The following is a 19,249-nucleotide window of genomic DNA, read 5'->3' as shown; positions in this document are numbered from 1 at the left end:
TTATTAACCTGAGTTGGCAGCCGGGCACAACAGGAGTTTACAGGGATTCTGAAAAGTGGAACTGCTCGGGGGACAAAGATGCTTCCCAGGTACGGTCACCGCACAGTTCTTGAGATTATTTAAATTATTTGAAAGCTTAATATTTTCACTGTGATGAAAGTATTTCTTTTCCAGAGATGTGAAGCTTTTAGAGATTTAATTTTTTAAATGATTTAATTATATGCTAAATAGCACAAATATTTTTTTCCCCTAAATTGGTTCTGTTTGTTGTAATTTTGCAAAGGGAAGTGCAGTCTACTTGAATAATGTAAAACATTGTGTTCAATGCTAGTGAGCTGAACTGAAAGGAACTGTCCTGTTTGTGTGTGGTTTTTATTAAAAGAGATATTTCAAAAGAGCACAGAGCTTGTGTGTGCGTGTATGTGCATATGTTTGCATGCCTATATGTGCTTAAATCAGCTAAAAGCTGAACAGGTACTTTTTGAAAGGACATAGATGAAGTAGTCCCAAAAATACTCTATGTCATTATTAATACTAATTGTAAATTCTGAAGCTGTGTAAATTTTAAAGTTACTCAACGTGCCAGACGTCTTTAACAAAACCTTCCAACCTACTTATTTTCAATATCACACTCCAGATTATGATTAATGTGTTGACTAGACTGCTCCTAACCTGTATATGTTATGTCTTTTTGCTTGTGGAAAGGCATCTGACTCATGTATTGGACTTCAGAGTATAAATTAGGTACCTTAATGAGAGCCAGGTGACTTGGTAGAAGGGAGGAAAAAAATGAAAACAAACATATACAGTTGAAGAATTGGACAGAGCCAAGGACCTTGGAAGCCAATTGAAGTTTAGGTCCAAGTTTATTATACTGAGTGTGAAATATCTGCCTGGCTGAATATGTGCCTAGTGTACAATATGTGCTTAGCATAAGCAGCAGAAGTTTCCTGGAGCTCAAGCAGTGCAGCTATTCAAGGTGAGGATCGCTAAGCTGGTAAATGAACGAGACAGATTTATAGATGTAGGATGGGGCTGACCTCCATGGTGCTGCAGTGCCTGTGGACTCCTTCAAGAAATGAAAAGGGGAGGGCTTGGATTATTTTTTTTTTTTTTAAGAAACCTTATTTCCTTGTGGTAAACTTTTAAAACGTAGCTGTTACAGGCAGTCACCCATCACGAGTGGCTGCCCCTGAGATGATCCACCACCTATCAGTTCTTCCAAGCTACCCAGAGTACAGGTCCTCTGACTTTTGCAAAACCCCAACTGAGGTCAAAGTGATGGAGAGCAGCGTCGCCCAAAGTGATGGGTAAACTCCTTTGCAGTCGATTGTCACAGGCTCCCTCCGTGGCCTTCGTCAAGTCACAAATGCCGTTTTTCTCTGCAGAATCAGCACGCGTTCACCGCAACAGTCAGATAGCCCTGCAGTGACCTCAACTCTTGTGAAGACAATTATCTTGCAAAATTTTTTCTAAGTATAGGCCCCGTGGTTTCCAGTTTAGGGATCTTCTTCCTCCTCATGGCCTTATGGTCATGTTATGTCACCATCATTTAAATGGAATCTCTCGCTGAAAATGCCAACTTTGCAAATTGGCAATGCAGCCTGGATCGTCCTTATCATGTGAATCCCAATGAAGTTCTTTTGTGTTTCAGGTGTTATTACTAACAAAAGAAATAACCTGCCCATGTCTCTCTAAAAAAACCCAAATGGATGGTCTTCCAAAGCTGGAAGCATCATTAACATGCCATACGTGGCTGTTTGCATTGCTTCCAAATCAGTTGTGCTCTTTCAGAAAGGCCTACACAGCTGTCTTTGCACAGTAAGTGCCAAATAATAAGCAAATTATTGAATTCCACTAAGAAGGTATTAAAATACATAGAATACCCTCCCCTTGTGTCCTATACACTCAACTTTTGTGTCCTCTCAAAGCTAAGAGAGGAAAATCCAGTCACAGATAACAAATGTGCAGAGGAATTTGGGCAGGAGAAGGGAATCCCTTGTTGGAAAAAACATGTCAGTCAGGGGTGAGAGGTGTATGACATGATGGTTGGCCTAGGCAAGGACCATTTGCCTTCTGCTTCTGATCACCCTTCCCCATAACAAAGCAACCGCAGGATCCTAAATACTACTGGGCTGTATATGTATGTACAGGTGAGCGTGCTTTGATGTGAATGTACATCTCTGTGGAACGTGGAGATAATATGCATCTGAAATACCCCAGTGGAATGGTCTTGTACTTACAATGTAAGCTCTTCAAGACAGGGACAATCTCTGTCCAACGCTTGGGTAGAAGTTGGCTGGGTCTGAGCATGCCCGTAACAACAATAGGGCATGACGAGGATCATCTGCAGGAGCTGGAGATCAGCCCTGGGGATCCCCGTGCCTCTGTTCCGATGCTGATCTTAAGAGGAGTAAAGTAAGGTGTTTCCTTCCATGCGGAGCCCCGTGAGGAGGGCATGGGGCAAGGTGGACCTGCCGACTGCTCTGCCCTGGCTGTTCCTATCAGCCTTTTAAAAGGTGCTAACATGAAAAACACGCAGAACAGATAAGCTAGCATAAACTATAAATATCATTTGCGTAGATGCGTTTAAAAATAGTTGGAAGTGATTCATCACCAGGCAATTTTTATAACTATGGGTAACATGATGTAGGAAAACAATAGTTTGACTGATGGTTTCAACTTAACTTTTTCAATGATTCATCATATTCTGGTTTTGAGCAGCTTTACTCTTAGCAAACTCTTCTACAATTCCTGCCTGCTTAATATCTCGTTCAGTTTGCATCAGTTGGTTTTCTTGAAGACTTCTGAAGTATCTGTGTTAATTATTAAAAAGTTATTGGGTACTGCTTAAGCTGTGTTAGTGTGAAATTGTTTTAAAACTAAAGTCTCAGGCAGGAGGAAAAATAGTACTAAACTAAACCCTGAATGTAATAAGGAAGTGCTGTTTGTGTTATAGTGGAAACAAGGAGGAAGGAATGTACTTGCTTTCAATTAGAGGGGAAATCTTGTATTTTGATTGGTGGAGTGGTAACGAAGGATTTCTAAGTCTGTCATTTCATCTGATAAAACTTGTGCACAGTGTAGTAATACCAGCTTAAAGCCACTGAGTTGCCTCTTCCTGAGAAATGTCTATGGCAGTAATAAACTCCAGGAATTAGATCCATGAGAAAATCCATCCTTGCAGAGAATTTGGAGTTCTGGATTGCCACACAACTCACAGTAGAGACGTCAGGAAGTGTGTAATGGATCTGTAAATGTAAACTACAAATAATACTCCTGATGGTTGAATGTAAAAGAGGCAGGAAAACAAAATAGGTGAAAGAGCAAGAAGGACTGAACAATAGTAGGGCTTAAGTGTGAACATGCATTAAAATATCATTTTTCAGGCCTTGATCTCATTATTAGTTTCGAATAGTTTTGGCATTATTGGTGTGGAAATTTGCCTTTCTGACTCAAATAATTCCCTTTATGTTTTATACTTGTGTTAGGATCTGCGCAGGGGGAGTGGACCAGGTGACCTCCAGAGGTCCCTTCCGACCTCAACCAGTCTGTGTGAGATTGGGTTTTATGTGATTTGTTTCTGAAATACCCCACGCAGCGTGTATGCAGCAATGGATTTCTACGCCAGTCTATTCATATAGGTATTTCTCTGAGTCATAGAATCATAGTATCATTTATGTTGGAAAAGACCTTTAAGGTCACCAAGTCCAACCACTAACCCAGCGCTGCCAAGCCCACCACTAAACCGTGTCCCCAAGCGCCACATCTACACGTCTTTTCAACACCTCCAGGGATGGTGGCTCCACCACTTCCTTGGGCAGCCTGTTCCAGTGCTAGACAGCCCTTTAGGTGAACAAATTATTCCTAATACCCAGTCTAAACGTTCCCTGGTGCAATTTGAGGCCATTTCCTCTCTCCTATCACTAGTGACTTGGGAGAAGAGACCATCACCCACCTTGCTACAGCCTCCTTTCAGGCAGCTGCAGAGAGCGAGAAGGGCTCCCCTCAGCCTCCCCTTCTCCAGGCTAAACCCCCCCAGCCCCCTCAGCCGCCCCCCAGCACACTTGTGCTCCAGACCCTGCCCCAGCCCCGCTGCCCTTCTCTGGACACGCTCCAGCCTCTCAAGGTCTTTCTTGTCCCGAGGAGCCCAAAACTGAACAGAGTTCTGAACATCTCATTCAAGAAGAATCACTGTTTGTGTAGTGGAGATCTCCACAGGACTGATGTCTGGCTCAGAAGTATTTTGTTTATCACTATTTCTTCTCTTGCTCTCCATGTGAACTCACAGCACTAACTGTGGTGGCAAAGGCACGGACACTTCCACTGGTGAAAAGATTGTTGGGGTTTTCTGGGTGGTGGTTTTGATGTTTGTTTGGTGGTTGTGGGTTTGGTTTTTTTCTTTAAATATAACCAGTTTATAGGCAAGATCAAAGAGTGGTAGATGGGTCACGCAGGAAAAAGTCCTCATTAAGAGGGCTGTCATTTCCAGAACAGCGTGGGAGATGGAGCCTCACCTTTCATGAACGTTACTAGAACATTTGATTTTACATCTCCTGGTTTTCCTATCAGAATCTCAAGAAAACATCAGTTAAATGTCAAAGTTAGTTTCCATTTATAAACAGAACTATTATATTCAGAAGATCTAGGTCAGTTTTCATCTGCCTGAAGAGCAGTGCTGGAGTATTGCCCTGTTATATTTGTTTTGAGAATGTGCCCTGCACATCGCACACAGGAATTTGTGTGTTTCTGGGGATAATCTATCCAGCGATCGAGCTTAACGGTATTTTAAAGCTGCTAACAGCAGCAGCAAGGCTACAACGCGTCCTGCTTCCTCCCGGTTGCGAGGTGGTGGGGGTGAGCCGGAGGTGCCAGTCTGCCTCTGTTTACTGTCTGTCTAAATGAACTTTACCCCAGCGCTCTTAAAGTTTCTTCTGGTTTGGGAAGTGGCCCGCTATTGCCAGGGAATGTTTTTGCAAGGCTGAAATGTGCTTAAGGACTCTCTTATGTAACAGAGATAACGCTTATTTGGAATTATCACAAATGGTGATGGATAATATCTACTAAATGCTTGTCTAGAGAAAGTTAAAATGTCATGCGAAGAAGCTGAGAAGTAAACAAGCTCTTGTTTCCTTGATCAAATATGTTTCCGAATACAGCAAGAGTTTTATATTTAGCTTTCTCTCCTCTTAGTGTGTAATCTGCTCTTGGAGCTTTTTATAAGTAGACTTTCCTAAGATCTGGAACAGCTACTGCCCTTCTTTGCCAGTAATTTCAAAGTCAAATATCAAAAGTACTAGGTAATGGAAGACATGCTTTTGTCTGAGTGTGAAGGAAATTCAAATGTGTTGGAAGGGTGGGGCAAGTGATAGCACCTTTTTGGCAAGCCATTTGTTGCTGTTGTCACATACTGTTTCTTTATAGAACTCACCGTGGCCTATCTGGAAAAATGAGTTTCCAGACTTCCACTGATTTCACTGAAATGTAAGGAGATGGTTCCTCCAGGAAGCCAGTTTATCCAGCGGTCTCACTTGCCTGTAGCTGAAGTCAGGCTCTTGGAAGTAGCCATCCGTAGCCGTCCGTAGCCTTTCAGTTGATGACACTCCAAATATGCATGAAACAATATGGATTTTGTTTTCTTACATTTTCTGAAATGCAAGGTGGGGCTCAGCAGAGCCCCCAGTAAATGTAAGCTGTGCTCTGGGTTTGTCACTGTGATTGGGTTTCGGTATAGAATTTGCTCAGTTTGCAGTCTGCTTCTCCTGTGGGCACGTCCCTCTGTGGACGATGCTTGGCTATAGGTGCCCAGACAGAGGGTGTGCGGCTCTTTGCCCCCAAATCTAGGCATCAAGTTATTTCAGTTTCAGGTTGCTCAAGCTTTTTTCTTGTAATAAGTTGCTTTTGACATTTGTTGCACACTGTCTTCTCTGCAGCTTCTTGTTTTTCTCTCCTGTTGCTAAATGGTGGGGCTGAGCAGATTAGGAAATCCATTTCCTCTCTCAAGAGACTGAGTAACTGTATGTCTTGGTGCTTAGTTTCACCTGGCTGTCACTACGCTAGTTGTAAAGCCTGTGAATCTGTATTGGACCGTCTTAAAAACTTCTGATAGGCAACCACGGCTTTGGTGATCAAATTGATCCTCTGCTGTGACCTGTTACAGAAGTTGTGGGTTACAAATTGTCATTAGCGTACTGATCACATAAAGCATGGGCTTAGAGAAGGAAGCCTTTTGGTTGGTGAATTAGAGAGACAGAGAGGAGAGGAAAATTCACCAGTCTTGGCGTCTAGCATGCCAGGTTTACTTTAATCCATATTATCACTTACGGGTGTCTTTCTGCTGAAGCAAATGTACAGCTCCTTCTTGTAAACTGGGAGCCTGTAGCCTTCATTAATGGCCGGAAAGTTCCAGGACCTCATTTCTTACTTCTTGGGGTTTCATGCCAATGCTGCTTGCCTAAAAGCCAAGGATAAGGAAGACAGAATTTCACTTGATCTAGGAGATGGCTCGTAACTAGCTGAAAGATGGTTTCTGTTGGTTTCATGGATAGAGCAGGTGTCTTGTTTCCTGTCTTCCAAGAACTGAGAAGGTATCAGTGAGGTTATCCCGAGCCCATGGGCAACGATGCTTGCTGGGCTTTAAAGTGATGGCTGACTTTTTGAAAATGGAAATTTATGATGATGGCTACAAAGCACCCTTAAAGGCAAGATTGTGCAATGGTATTGAAGCCTGAGCGGTGCAACTTGCAGAACTCCTCTGAAGCCAGTGGCACTAGGGAAGACCGAGGCTCAGGAAAGCTCCTTTCCTTGTTATTGACTGCAAAACCAGTCAATGCAATGGGAACAGCTGTGTTAGAAGAGGACTGCTGTGTGAGTTTTGCTGACCCACGCAGCAGCACGGCCTTGAATCACAGTGGCCTAAGTGGAGATTATTTCCAAGTCTGAATGTAGCGAGGACCTGAGTACATAGTCAGGACCCGGCTACACGTGGCTCCCTGTTCCCCAGCCTCAAAGCATATATAGTAGTGTGAATATTGTAGTTTATAATACTGCCGCTAATTCTAGACGCGTATGTTACTACGGTGTTCGTGAAACAGGTAGGACACCGGTACTTTGCATTTTTTCAGCTGCGGAGTTCAGTGCTTTGCCAACCCATGAGGCTGAAAACCCATGACTGCAAATGCAGAGGTTTATTACTTAAGGGAGAGGCCAGTGTGGATATAAACTTTTTTCTTTTTGCTTTTGAATTATGACTGCTTTCAAGCTAGTGCTTGCAATGACGAGGGACTTTTTTTTTTCTTCTCTTTAAACACAAAAGCTGAGTTCTTCTATAACTTTGATTTCAAAAAGCTGGATCTTGAAGAAAACATTAAATATCACAAGACGGAGCACAAGAGCTAGTAATGCTGTGCACATCATTGTATATGGTTGTAGTGGATTGGTGCTGTTTGTGCCAGTGTAATTTGGCAAGTGTAAGGGAAAGAAGAAACAAAAGGCGTAGTTCTGGCTGCAGGATCAAAGCATTTGATGAAATGGCATTGCATTTGCTCGACTTCGTGTTTTAATAAAGTTGTATATATGGATAATGTAGAAAGAACAGCATAATAAAGAGTTGTGGTAATTGATCCTTCTGCTCTTCTATTTTTTAATTACAGCTGGCCTTTGCCGGAGTTTGACCCAAGTCAGATCCGGCTGATTGTGTATCAGGACTGCGAAAGAAGAGGACGGAATGTCTTATTTGACTCCAGTGCTAAAAGAAAAATAGAGGATGTTTCGGTGTCGGTGAGTATTTTACTAATGTGTGGCTATAGTCTGTATTTTTTTTAAATGGCGAGATTGATAAATCACAAATGTTCTGTTGTATTCACATTAACATTTAAATGTTGGTTATATGCAGGGCTATATTTAAATGCCGGTTAAATTGCAAATTATTCAGGCTTCAGTGATTTCACTGATAACAGCTTTAAATACTACGGTGATCTCTTTATTCCTAGGCTCGTCTACTTTCTGCTCTTTCAGAGAGGAGGATTCCTTCCTGGGGCTGCAGCAGGCAATGCTGGGGGGCTGAGGTGGGGCATAAACTGATATTTATGGGTGTGCTTTTATGGCACGGTGGGGCCCGCATTCTTAATCGGACGGTCCTCCCAGCCCTGTGTCCTCTTGTGTCCTGTTTGGTTAGCTTTTGCCAGTCGTTGTTTGTATGCTTTGCTGACAGTTTTTTCGCACACAGTTACTTGAAAACTTTACTCTGTTCTTCCTTTTGGCATGGTCCGCGTGGTAATTTATTAATTGAAACTGTAATGGATGCAGTCAGATGAGGATACTTCCTTCTAAGGGCTCTGGCCAGAAGATTAATTTCTAGCCACAGTGCTATTGTAAGTGGTTGTGTGAGGTTGGACAACTTATTTCGCTGCTTTGAAGTTCCTTTTCACCATCTCTGAAAACATTTGCAAACCATTGCAAGCTCTGCAAGCAGAAAGCACTGTGTGAACTGAAATTTATGATCCCGGTTGCTTCTACCCGTAGAACCTACTAAGTTCTGTAATCAGGAGTACGCAAAATAACATGTTATCCCCAAGCCCTGGTTTTCACGTTGGGTTTTGGAGTACAGCCAGAGGATTCTTCATCCAGCTTTGTGAAATCTTCCGGCCTGTTGCTGAATGCTGCCAGCCTGATGCTTCTCATCCTGGTCCTGAGTCTATGGCCGCGTATCCTAACCTTTGGGGGTCAGTTTGTGTCTTGTCAGGCACCGATTTCCAGGCTTCCCCATCACTTACTCTAGTGCTTTCATAGCCGTGAATCAAGATCCCAACTTCCTAGTTCTTGAGAATTTGCAAAGTAAAGCAAGTTTCACAAATGTCGAATAAAATGCATCTTTCTTTTTAATTTTAACTTCTTAGAATGACTTTATAAGTTCCTGTTTTTCTAGGTGTTCTTGCCAGGAAAACAGGTTTTTAAAGACAAGAGATCTTTAGAAGTGGTTTATTGGTACGAATTGCTGGCTATGCTTATTACTATTAGTTCGTTAATTTTAAAATATTACTTCATTAATAAAAAAAAGACATTGGACACTATAAATCCTCTTGCCATATTTCAGTTGATTTCTTGAAAGCGTAAAGCCTCTTTAAGATAGATCTGTACTTGCACAGTGAACTTGCAGACTTCACTGTTTTGGTTTATTTCAGAAAGATCGTTGACTGTGGCAGCTCAACAGCAACACAATAAACTGCTGATAATGAAGCTAATACCAGTCCATATTAATCTCTCCTTTATTTTTCTTTGCTAAGGGGAGGGAAATAGCTGTATTCACCGTCTCTGTGTGTGTGAGACTGGTGGAGGAAGGCTGTTCCCAGCGTGTTTGAAATGCCCAGTACTCGTCTCTAGTAACTTGATATATTTCTTCTTTTTTTTGTAGTATTTGGAGACTTTGAAGGAGAATATATTGAAATAATTGCTTGCCATGATATCTGACTTCTGCAGGGCTCGGATAATGTCACGTCAGGCAAAACTTTCCTCGTAAAACGAAAGTTTGCAATAGCAGAAACATTCTGCAGGTAAAAACGTGCAGAAGAGTCCTCGGCTTGGCTCGCTGCGAGCTTAGTACAGGCTTGTACAGTTAGCAGTTAAGTACTGGCCATTTTCAAGGAATTGCATTGTTTATTTTTCTCACTCTTTATCATGATTTTCATTAACAAAGACACACCCTGCCTATACAAAGCCAGATCTTGGCTCTAAGCACATTCCAAGGCACTCTTGCCCTTTTGCAGCAAGATGTGTGTGGGCTGGGCACTCTCCCTTCTGAAAGGGTATCTGTTCACCACCCCACAAAAGCCAACGCTTTCTGCATCTTCCCGCCGCCCCCTCCCCCATTTCCTAACGCGATTTATACCTCTGGATTTACAAATAACACCGGGGGGGAGATTTGCAAGAGTGCCTAGCCGTGGCCAGACTGTTCTGGTTGAAGAGTCTAATCAGTCTAATGCGGAGAACGGAGAGGGTTTCAGTTTGCTTTATGTTGCTGTGCTCTTCAGTTCCCATTTTCTGTTGCTTATAAGATGTGAAAGCAATTATAATGTAAGAGCTGTATGCCTGCAGCAAGGTGAGATATACTTTGCTCTATTTTAGATATCTAATCTCTACATATGTTGAGATTTGTGTGTGGTGGACTGAGGTTGAACATGGCTCAGTCATTTGAATTCTGTAAGGGAGGGTATGATTATAAAATTCAAGGAGCATCAGAGCAAACTTTTCCAGACACATATGTTTCAAGAAATAAAACAGTAGGCTCTGACTTTTTGATGAGTGAAAACTGCAGAGTCTGTGCTCACGCCAAGCTGGGCTCTAATTATGAGAGAATACTAGGTTCGTAATATCCGTGAGGGAAACGTGACTACACACAAATATGGATTTTGTGTTTTCATTGCGTATTAAGTCAGCCTCTTCATATCTTCAGTAAAGCTAAATATTAGGCAAACAAGGCTTTTGGGAGGGTATTGCACGGAGACAGACAGAAGGCAGCTGAGAGTTTGCAGTATGGCCATTAAAATATTTTAATTCCGCAGGAGAAGTGATGTTTTCCCCAGGTCTCGCTAGAGTTAAACTTGGCGAGCAAAGCCGAGCAGCAGTCTGGTGACTTGGAGGGCTGGCGGCTGCCGCACCGGGAATGTTGGCTGGCGGCTGTGCCAGGCGTTTCCACCGAGGCCAGGCAGAGATCCGCTTTAGGCAGCTGTGGGCACTTGGCATGGCGGGGAGGCAGAGAGATCCCCTTTGTGAGTCCTATACCTTTTTTGGTGCTAAGCAGGAGAGGTTCTTCCCTGGCTTTCTAGGGGGTGGGCTATCGATCAGCCAGGCTGTGTAAGCAGAGCTGAAAGACTGCTGCCTCACCAGTCTCAGAAAATTGGGTAACTCCCCTGCTTGAGTTCTGCCAGGGCATCTCAGAAGGGAGTGGCTGCCCCTTCCAGCCCTGTGACACTAGGTCATGAGCAAATGCATCAGAACAGGCGTTTGCATATTGAGTATACCAGGGCAGCGTGCGATGGGAGAAGTAGACGTTACTGATGCCTTTACTGAACAGCCTTGGTCCACACCCAAACATCTACATCCTTTGGATTTTTGGGTGTCAAAGTACTTCTGCGGGCAAGCTCGTGGGTTTGAGCCACTGTCTGCTCTAGAGAGTTACTTTAGAGTTTGTTCCTCATACTAAGAAGTGTCTCGTTTCTAATGAGACTGTATTACTTCGTTTGCAGGTGATCCTGTTACTACCTACGACTGATTTCTACTAGCAGACTCATTTCTGTGCTTGTCTGCTCCTTTTCCTCTAACACCTCGCTGCCTGCTCGCGCGTACCGCCGGCCCCGCTCGCCTCCCTGCGTGGAGCCTTGGCTGTGCCAGGCCCTGCGCATCCACGCCGTTGGGTTGTACTGAGTGTCCGAGCCGTGTGTGAACACAGGTATACTCCTCCGAGAGCTGTGATACTGGGCCTGCTTTGAATTTCAAATCAAGCATAACAAGCAGCTCCTTTTCCTTTTTAAGGTGCAGAAGCCAGTGCTGAGCTTTCAGCCTTGGCTCTGCCTTTCCTGACCCCTGTGTGCTTGGCTTCTCAACCTTGACACTGCACTCACGCTAACCTTACGCGAAGGCTGTGTTGTATTTTACTGTGCCGCTGCTGCTGTTGCGCGGCACATGAGCTATGTCACCATAAACATCAGTGTGCAAAGGCCAGCTGGAGTATGAGGGGTTTTCCTCCAAGGGCCGGCAATTGACTGGGATAAGGATGCCACAGAAATGGTGCCACGAGGGAGAAGTGGGGACGGGAAGCCTTGCATCAGGGCTTTCCTCAGAGCAGGCTGAGTGAGTTCAGGGACAGGGGTTAGCTGTCTCTTTTAACTGCTCGTTTCTCTTTTTGTGTTGTCCACTGGTGACTTACGACAAGACGGTGGTTACCATTTGGGACTTGACTGAAGAGAGGTGCTGATGGAGATGTAACAAGCTAAAAGATTTCTTAAGTCTAAAGATCAGCCTAGGGGAAGGTGTGGAGTCTAGGGAAGAAGACGGGGTGTCAAGGACCATGAGGAAGAGGAGGGAGGAAAGCAAGCAAGCTGTGCACTGTGCTGAGCAGGGATCCGGAGTTTGGGTGGTTTGGCTGGGAAGGACAAGGAATTAGACAAGGGCAGTGGCTTGTTCCCAGGACCCAGAGTCAGAAGAGGATTTTCAGAAGCAGGGTTTCTTTCGGTTTTTTGAAGATCTGGAAGAGTGGCCCGGGGTGCGGTACTGGAGATCTAGAGGCGAAACAGTGGGCTTGGGTTCCTGGAGTTGAAAGTTCACTTTTGCCATGTAACTTAGTTGTCTTTATCTTTGGGGTAATTTAAGTGAAAGGTCATATGATATTTGATCTCCTGCTGCGGCAATTTCTTTCACTCCAAATGTTATATTTATCCCAAAGTAGAAAAATGGCATGCTGTTTTAAACAAGCCAGGATTAGCCACGTGTTCTAATATACTTCAGCACTGGATAAATGTTGAGCAGCAAATTGCTTTGAGGAATTAGTAATTGGATAGTGAGCCTTTTGCTTTTAGGTGAGTTGTGTGAAACGGAGACTCTGGTCTGTATCTGGCTCTCGGTGGACAGGTTTCCAGTGAGCCAGGCTGAGCAGAGACATACAGACACGGCTGCAAGCCCAGAGTCCCGCCTTCTTAGCTCTGCTTATTCTCTCTAAACAGAAATGAAAGAATACTAGCAGGGCGGGGGAGCAAAGGGTTGTCTTTACTTCTTTCACTGACCTCTGAGGAACTTGGCAACTCTAGAAATAAAGGGAGAATGTAGCACTTGACAGCTGCATTTTAAGAAAGATACCTGAATTTTTACAGCAGCATGTGAAGGGAGGGAATGAACGTCTGTTCAGGTTACTCCCATGTCCTAGGCGGATGCATACATTTAATTACACATTCAGACCAACGCATATTAATAAAGCCAAAGAGTTAATTTCCCTATTTTGGAATAATTTTTCAGCTTTGCTGAAAAACCTGTTCTGGAAATGAGGTACAGAGCTCTTGAAGAGTGGCAATTTTGCTTGGAAATAGAGATTTCTCTACCACTACCACCCTAGTGGTATTTGAGCACCTGCTGTTGCAGAGAGGTAGGAAAGAGTAAACCATATGATGACATTTGTGTTTCCTTCTGTCACTCACAGCCCTAACACAAATGCACACAGTGTGGATTTAGTTCAACACACCAGGCTTCTTTCAACTTCCTTATTATCCCCAAACCCAAACTCGCCCAGCAGAAATTCCTCTTCCAGTGCACAGCACTGGGCATCTTCTTTCCACTTACTGAGGAATTAATAGACCTTGTGGCAAAGAGTTAAAGGTCTTTGCCGATAGAGGTGGAGAAAAGAGATTCCAGAAGCAGAACTGGAGAAGAGAACTACTTTGTACCCTGTTGTACTATAACGACGTTTTAAGCTATCTTCAGTGCTACCTGAAAGGTCTCCAAGACTTTCAGCAAATGATGACCTCTAATGTAAGGACTGTGAGTGCCAGCAAGTCTTTGGAGCTGGGCGGTATCTGCAGCAAGTTGGCAGAGAAAGAATAACGAGTGTGACCACAGCGGGGAGAGCAGTGTGGCAGCCAGGAGCGGCAGCTGCCCGCGGCATCCTTCCAGCAGATGTTCTGCTCTCCAGCAAACGCGAGCATTTCGGAGGACTCCAGCAGCTCTTTGCCTAGGGATCTGATTTGTTGCAACTATGTCTATTTGGGAAAAAAAAAAATCCACAACTTTGCAACTTTCCCTTGTACAGTTCTTATATAATTAGGTTGGCTTTTTATTTTGGAAACCTGGCTTGAATATCTTCCAAATATTATACTGGAATGCAAGTAATCCCACTCCTTCGATGCATAGTATCTTGAGATTTGTAGCATCTAAAATTTTGTTGGCATTTGGGGTCAGAAACTGCCGAGGAGAGGGGCATTGCAGGTGCTTGACCTCAGTGGCCAACAGGTTATTCTTAAGCACATGCTAAGTTTGTAAAAGAGCAAGCACCAAAATTCATCAGTGATCTGCATTTTAGGAGGGGTTTACTGTTCACAGGTGCCTGAAAAATGGTATCTGAAAGATCCTGACCTCCTTTACAGACTCCTTGCAGGAGTCTTGGTTCATTAAACTCCACTGCAAAGAGCAAACAGGCTTTTTCCTGGTTTGCCATTTAAATTAGGCCACTATTACTTCAAGATAGCAGACTCCCCAATGGATCTGGGGAAAGCTGCTGTGCAGAAAAATGCAGTGCTAAGGAGAAGAAATTATTTAAAAGTCAGTCATTTGCAAACTTAGCCAGTTTTTGTGTTGTGTTTTGTTTTGGGTTTTTTGTTTGTGTTTTTTTTTTTTAATGCACAGAAATATTTTTCACCTGTAGAAATGCATTTACTGGCTTTACAGTCTCAAGGAAGCTTAGTTATAATTGTAACTTTTTAGAAGGAACTTTCAACATCTGATGGAAAATGCAAGCTGAAATGTGGTTTGCCTGCAAAAGCTTCTGTAACTCTGTGGATTTTATGTGGTTTTATCACATGATGCTTGCCTAGCCTAGGACATTGTTGTTTGTGTCAGAGATAAAATGCAATTCTAGTTCACGAGTTCCTACTGAAGTCATATGATGATCATTCACATGTTCCAGCCATTGTGTACTGTGCTCAAGCCACAGATACTAGCCATTAGCAAATCTACATATTGCATGAGTTTAACGTACTCACCACGATGTCGTAACGAGAGGATACTACTATGGGAGGCTGTATATGTCAATAAAGCACAGGACTCAGCGGCTGGTGAACGCTTCTTCCCCTCTGCCACAGAATTACTGATTTGTCTGCACATTTTTCCTCAAGGCTTTCTGTGGCAGCAGCTCTCTAATGAGAGCAGCACTGCAGGCTGCCGCATGGAGCTCGATAATCCCCGACATTTTCTGCTGTTTTGCTAAAGCTCACCCACGTTTAGGGCCAAATAAAAGCCACCTGGCCCTAACTGTGGGTGAGATTTAGCCACCAAAAAAAAAAAAAAATTAAACAAACCTGCACAACCTAGGACAGAGGCATGGGATTCCCATCTTGTCCCTCATCAAAATCCCTCCACAGCAGCAAGGGCAGTCGTCTTTTTGTACAGTTGTTGCTGATCATTGAGCAGGGTCATGAAGTCACCACCCTGTGCCTTGGGTAATTCCCACTTTTCTTTATGCCTTTCCCTTTTTTTTCCTAGCTACTGAAGACTGAGACATACTTATGTTTTTGAATGAAGGGGGAGCCTGTGATGTGGACCAGTGAGTCCAGAGATGACGAGGAAATGGCTTCAAGCGGCGTCAGGGGAGGTTTGGGTTGGATATTGGGAAAAACGTGTTTACTGCCAGAGCGGTCAGGCCCTGGCACAGGCTGCCCAGAGAGGTGGGGGAGTCACCGTCCCTGGCGGGGGGGTTCAAACAACATGTAGACGTGGCCCTTCAGGGCATGGTTTAGGAGGCCTGGGGGTGTTGGGTTGATGGTTGGCCTTGATGATCCCAGAGGTCTTTTCCAACCTTAATGATTCTGTGATTCCATAAAACAGCACTGCTGTATTTCCATCTGGCCCTTGAACTTTGAGTAGGGTTTGCTTCCAGCTTGCTCCTACTGGTTTGGTGATTGTATAGGAAATGTTAATTAAGACAGTCTTAGGGCAGAGTTAGTATGTAATTTTGAGCACTGTAGGCTATTTCTGTCTCCTAGCGCTGCCCACTAGCAAATGCCAACCTTACGTGGGTGTGTTGAAGCGTAATGAGTATCTGAAAAATAGGTTGAGACCTTTAGGTGAAGGAGGTTGCTTAATGCTAGTGTAAATGGCATTAACTAACATGGATGCTGATTCTCCTTGGGATGATGAGATTTGCTGGGGAAATCACAGATGTTTTTAAATTGTGAACAAAACAGTAGCGGAGCATCACCCGTGCCAGTGATTGATAATACTGTGTGTGTTGAATGGACACAGGTCCTACCCATCCTGTATGTCAGTTCCAGCTCCACATGAGCCCTCCTAACCCCCTTTTTTGCTAGGCTTTCTGCCTAAACCTCGCTCAGAAATCACCCCTTGGACCATTTCTCCATCATTTTGTGAAATTTTTCTGGCTTCTCTGTAACATGAACTGTGTAATTCACCTTTATTTCAGCCTCACAATTCCCTTGTACTGAAAACAAGAGGAACGTGTCTCCTCGGCGCCACCCTTTAAAAAGACTAGGGACTTAGGCAAAGCTAAGGAGAGACCTATAAAAATAGTATCTTTTCTCTCCACTTATCCTTGTAACATGAATCTCTCTTGAACTCTGTGGTGTTCTTGCTTGATTATTCCTAATCAGTGTGTTTTCCTGTACATTGTGAACTGCTCCTTGTCATGATCTGGACGGCATCGTCACTCTGGAGGGCTGTGCCCATCGCACTGCTGTGTCACCTCCGCCCCAGTGGGCACAGGGAGCAAGATGAAGTCAGCTGGAGCCTATTGTTGCCATCCTGCCTTTAAACACTTTGGTACCATCCCTTCTCCTAATCCTGGGTCTAAAAAAGTCATTTGTGAAGCTTCAGAGACAGATGGCTACTTAGGAAAATGGAGTTGGAGCGATCTATTAGCTCCTGGCTAATTGGAAGTAGAACAGCTCTGCTTTCTTTTGTACAGCCAGGCTGCAAAAGACAATAATAAATATTCTGTTAACTGTTTTCCTGGGGTGTAAGCCTTTCAGCTGTTAAATATCTTACCCAGACAGGTAAGTGTAAGGCTGCTAAACAGAGATTTCAGGTCGTGGGTCTTAGTGTGTCACATATGTTGTCTGTATTTCAGAAGCTCTGCAGCGATGCTCAGGTGAGAGTTTTTGGGAAATGTTGCCAACTGAAGCCTGGAGGAGACAGCTCTTCTTCCCTGGATAGTTCAATCAATTCATCCTCCTCGTTCTCTGATCCAAAAGAACAGTGCCCAAAATACCAGGTGAGTCACTTTTCCTTTTTTGTGCACAACCCATGTCGAATACTAACGGCAGGTGAGGTGCTGAATGTTTTAAAATGCTTGAAATTGAAGGCTGGTGGTGGGGAACAGTTCTCAGTCAAAATCGGACTTTGGTTCTGACTCAGTCATGTTTTATTCTGTAGCTTTGGGTTTGAACAAGTCTAAAACCAACCAGCTGGTTCTCTCGGGATGTGTCTTGAATGGCAGCGATTTCTTCAGGGCATTTGTTCTGTCTCATGACCTGGGTGGTTACACTCATTCGGTACCATCAGACTTGGCACAGAAATCTTATGTTGGTATATACAGATGAGGTAGTTTATTTTACTTCATTGCTAAATGCCAGGGAAATAACAGAGAAACGCGCTATCAGGAGGGATAGTCTGTTTAACGGCTTTATAACAAGGGATTCAGTGCACTTGAGTTACGTTTTACATAAGAGATTTTGGCCATGAGAGTAGCTAGAGTCATCTGACACGGATATATTTCTGTCATCTCTCCTTCCATGGATCACAAGTGTTTTATATTAAGCCACCCTAAAATAGAACTAAGCCCTTCCACTCTTTGTAATAAAGTAATTGTGTGTTTGAGGGAAGCTGCTATCTCCACAACCTGTTCTGAAGTACAGTACTACTGAAGTCTTAATCTACCGTAGATGTAAATGAAGAACCTTTCAGTGCTGACTTTCCCACTGTCATGTTAGCTCTTGCTATATTTGGTGAGCTGCATATTCTTGTTTTCTCTTTCTCATCACACTCTTTTCCACAGCTTTAGTAAGGTGGCTGAAGATCTGTTTTCCATTCCTCCCTTCCTGGAAGGGCATTTAGCTGTGGTTATGAAAGGAAGAGACCTTTCTGTCAGCAGCTTCCTTCCAGCACAAAATAACCTCCTTCGTGCATTGTGTGACCAAGAAAAATGATGCCCCCCACTATCCAGAAATTGTCTCTCCTACTGGGCAGGCTCTGTGCAAACAATGGTCAACATTATTAAAGGAAATTAATTTTACTGGTTGGCATGACAGTGTATTTTAAAGCTGTGGAAAGTTTTCCCTTTTAAGTCCCCGTTTCCTCATGTGTATCATTTAGTCAAAATCTTACTGAGTCGAACTGAAATGATGTGTGGCTCTGTGACCGCCTCAGAAGGGGTGTGAGGAACTTTAAAAGTTGGTCTTCCACAGCGTATTTGTTGTAAACTATGCGCTGTGTTCCCCGTACTCCTCCTAGGCTTCCTCAGCAAGTGAGCGGAGAGCCATAAATACAAGAGTTCTTTACTGCACGATAAAATTTTGTGTCATGTATGCAGAAGGACCAGAGTAAGTTTGTCCAGACATCAGTCAGCCTGGCATTTCCTGTCCTAACTGCTGCGTCTGGTAACCTCACAAGTTACTTAATGTATTTGCAGTATTTATGAGTTCTTTTGTTCGGTTTGTTTTGCTTTTTAAAGCTAAAAAACGGATGTCCAAATAACACAATGCTGTAGGGCTTCTAAAATAGCTCTTTATGTTTCCTTGTTTAAATACACTTTGACTATATATGAGCAACTTTAATTGCAAGCTGAAATACAGGGTTTTGTTCCAGGCTTCCATATTTTTAATTACGTCCTATCCAGATCCCTCACAAATGTGATTAGAATCCATTAAGATGAAGCTGAATATGGTTCTAAGCTTGCCCCCAATTATTTGCACACCCTGACGCTAGCGTTACCTCCGTACCTGCTTGTCAGTGCAGTCGGGACCGAGCGTCTTTCTGATTTGTTGATCGTGACATCTGACATTTATTTCTGTACTGCGTTTTTGATTTACATGCGTGCTTAGTTATATATCGGACAATATGTGCAGTAAGTGGAATAGTAAATGCTGTAAATATATTCAGAAATGTAATTTCCAAATCATGCAAATTTTACTACCTCGAATATGCTAATGTGAAATAACAAACACTTGTGGGTATTTTATGATCAGTTTTTATGTGAGCTTGTAAATATGACCTAGGGAATTGGTTTGCGTCCAAGCTGTCAGTGCCGGAGGTTGTGCCCTTTTTTGCCAGATGCTCCTTGGCTATTTTTTGTTTGAGTTTTTAATATTTAACCCCTTTCCTCAGTTGATTGCACTCTACTTTGGTCTTGAGTGACCTTTATTTTGCAGCATTAAAGGCCCAAAGAGTTGAGCTGTAGCAGTGTTTCCATATTAAATGCATTAAATATGTGCATCTTCTGTTATGCATGGTAAAATTATTGTTATTAAGGGTAGATGAA

General features: G+C 43.4%; 1 protein-coding gene across 4 annotated transcripts in view; it reads left to right on the top strand.

Annotated features, from left to right (window-relative positions):
* The window catches only part of FNIP1 (folliculin interacting protein 1), a 71,934-nt gene that overhangs the window by 23,384 nt on the left and 29,301 nt on the right, over positions 1 to 19,249 (top strand). For 2 of the 4 annotated variants that reach the window (XM_075102947.1, XM_075102944.1), the window contains exons 2-3: positions 7,653 to 7,779; positions 16,841 to 16,984. In XM_075102947.1, the coding sequence (XP_074959048.1) occupies positions 7,653 to 7,779; positions 16,841 to 16,984 (271 nt within the window). Of the gene's footprint in view, position 1; positions 90 to 7,652; positions 7,780 to 16,840; positions 16,985 to 19,249 lie in introns of those variants that run through there. The other 2 variants (XM_075102946.1, XM_075102945.1) reach the window with 2 other exon arrangements.

Source organism: Phalacrocorax aristotelis, chromosome 8 (genome assembly GCF_949628215.1).
Source record: "Phalacrocorax aristotelis chromosome 8, bGulAri2.1, whole genome shotgun sequence".
In the NCBI taxonomy this organism is placed as follows: domain Eukaryota; kingdom Metazoa; phylum Chordata; class Aves; order Suliformes; family Phalacrocoracidae; genus Phalacrocorax; species Phalacrocorax aristotelis.
Note: the sequence above shows the minus strand (reverse complement) of the source record. Positions and strands in the feature narration are given on the sequence as shown.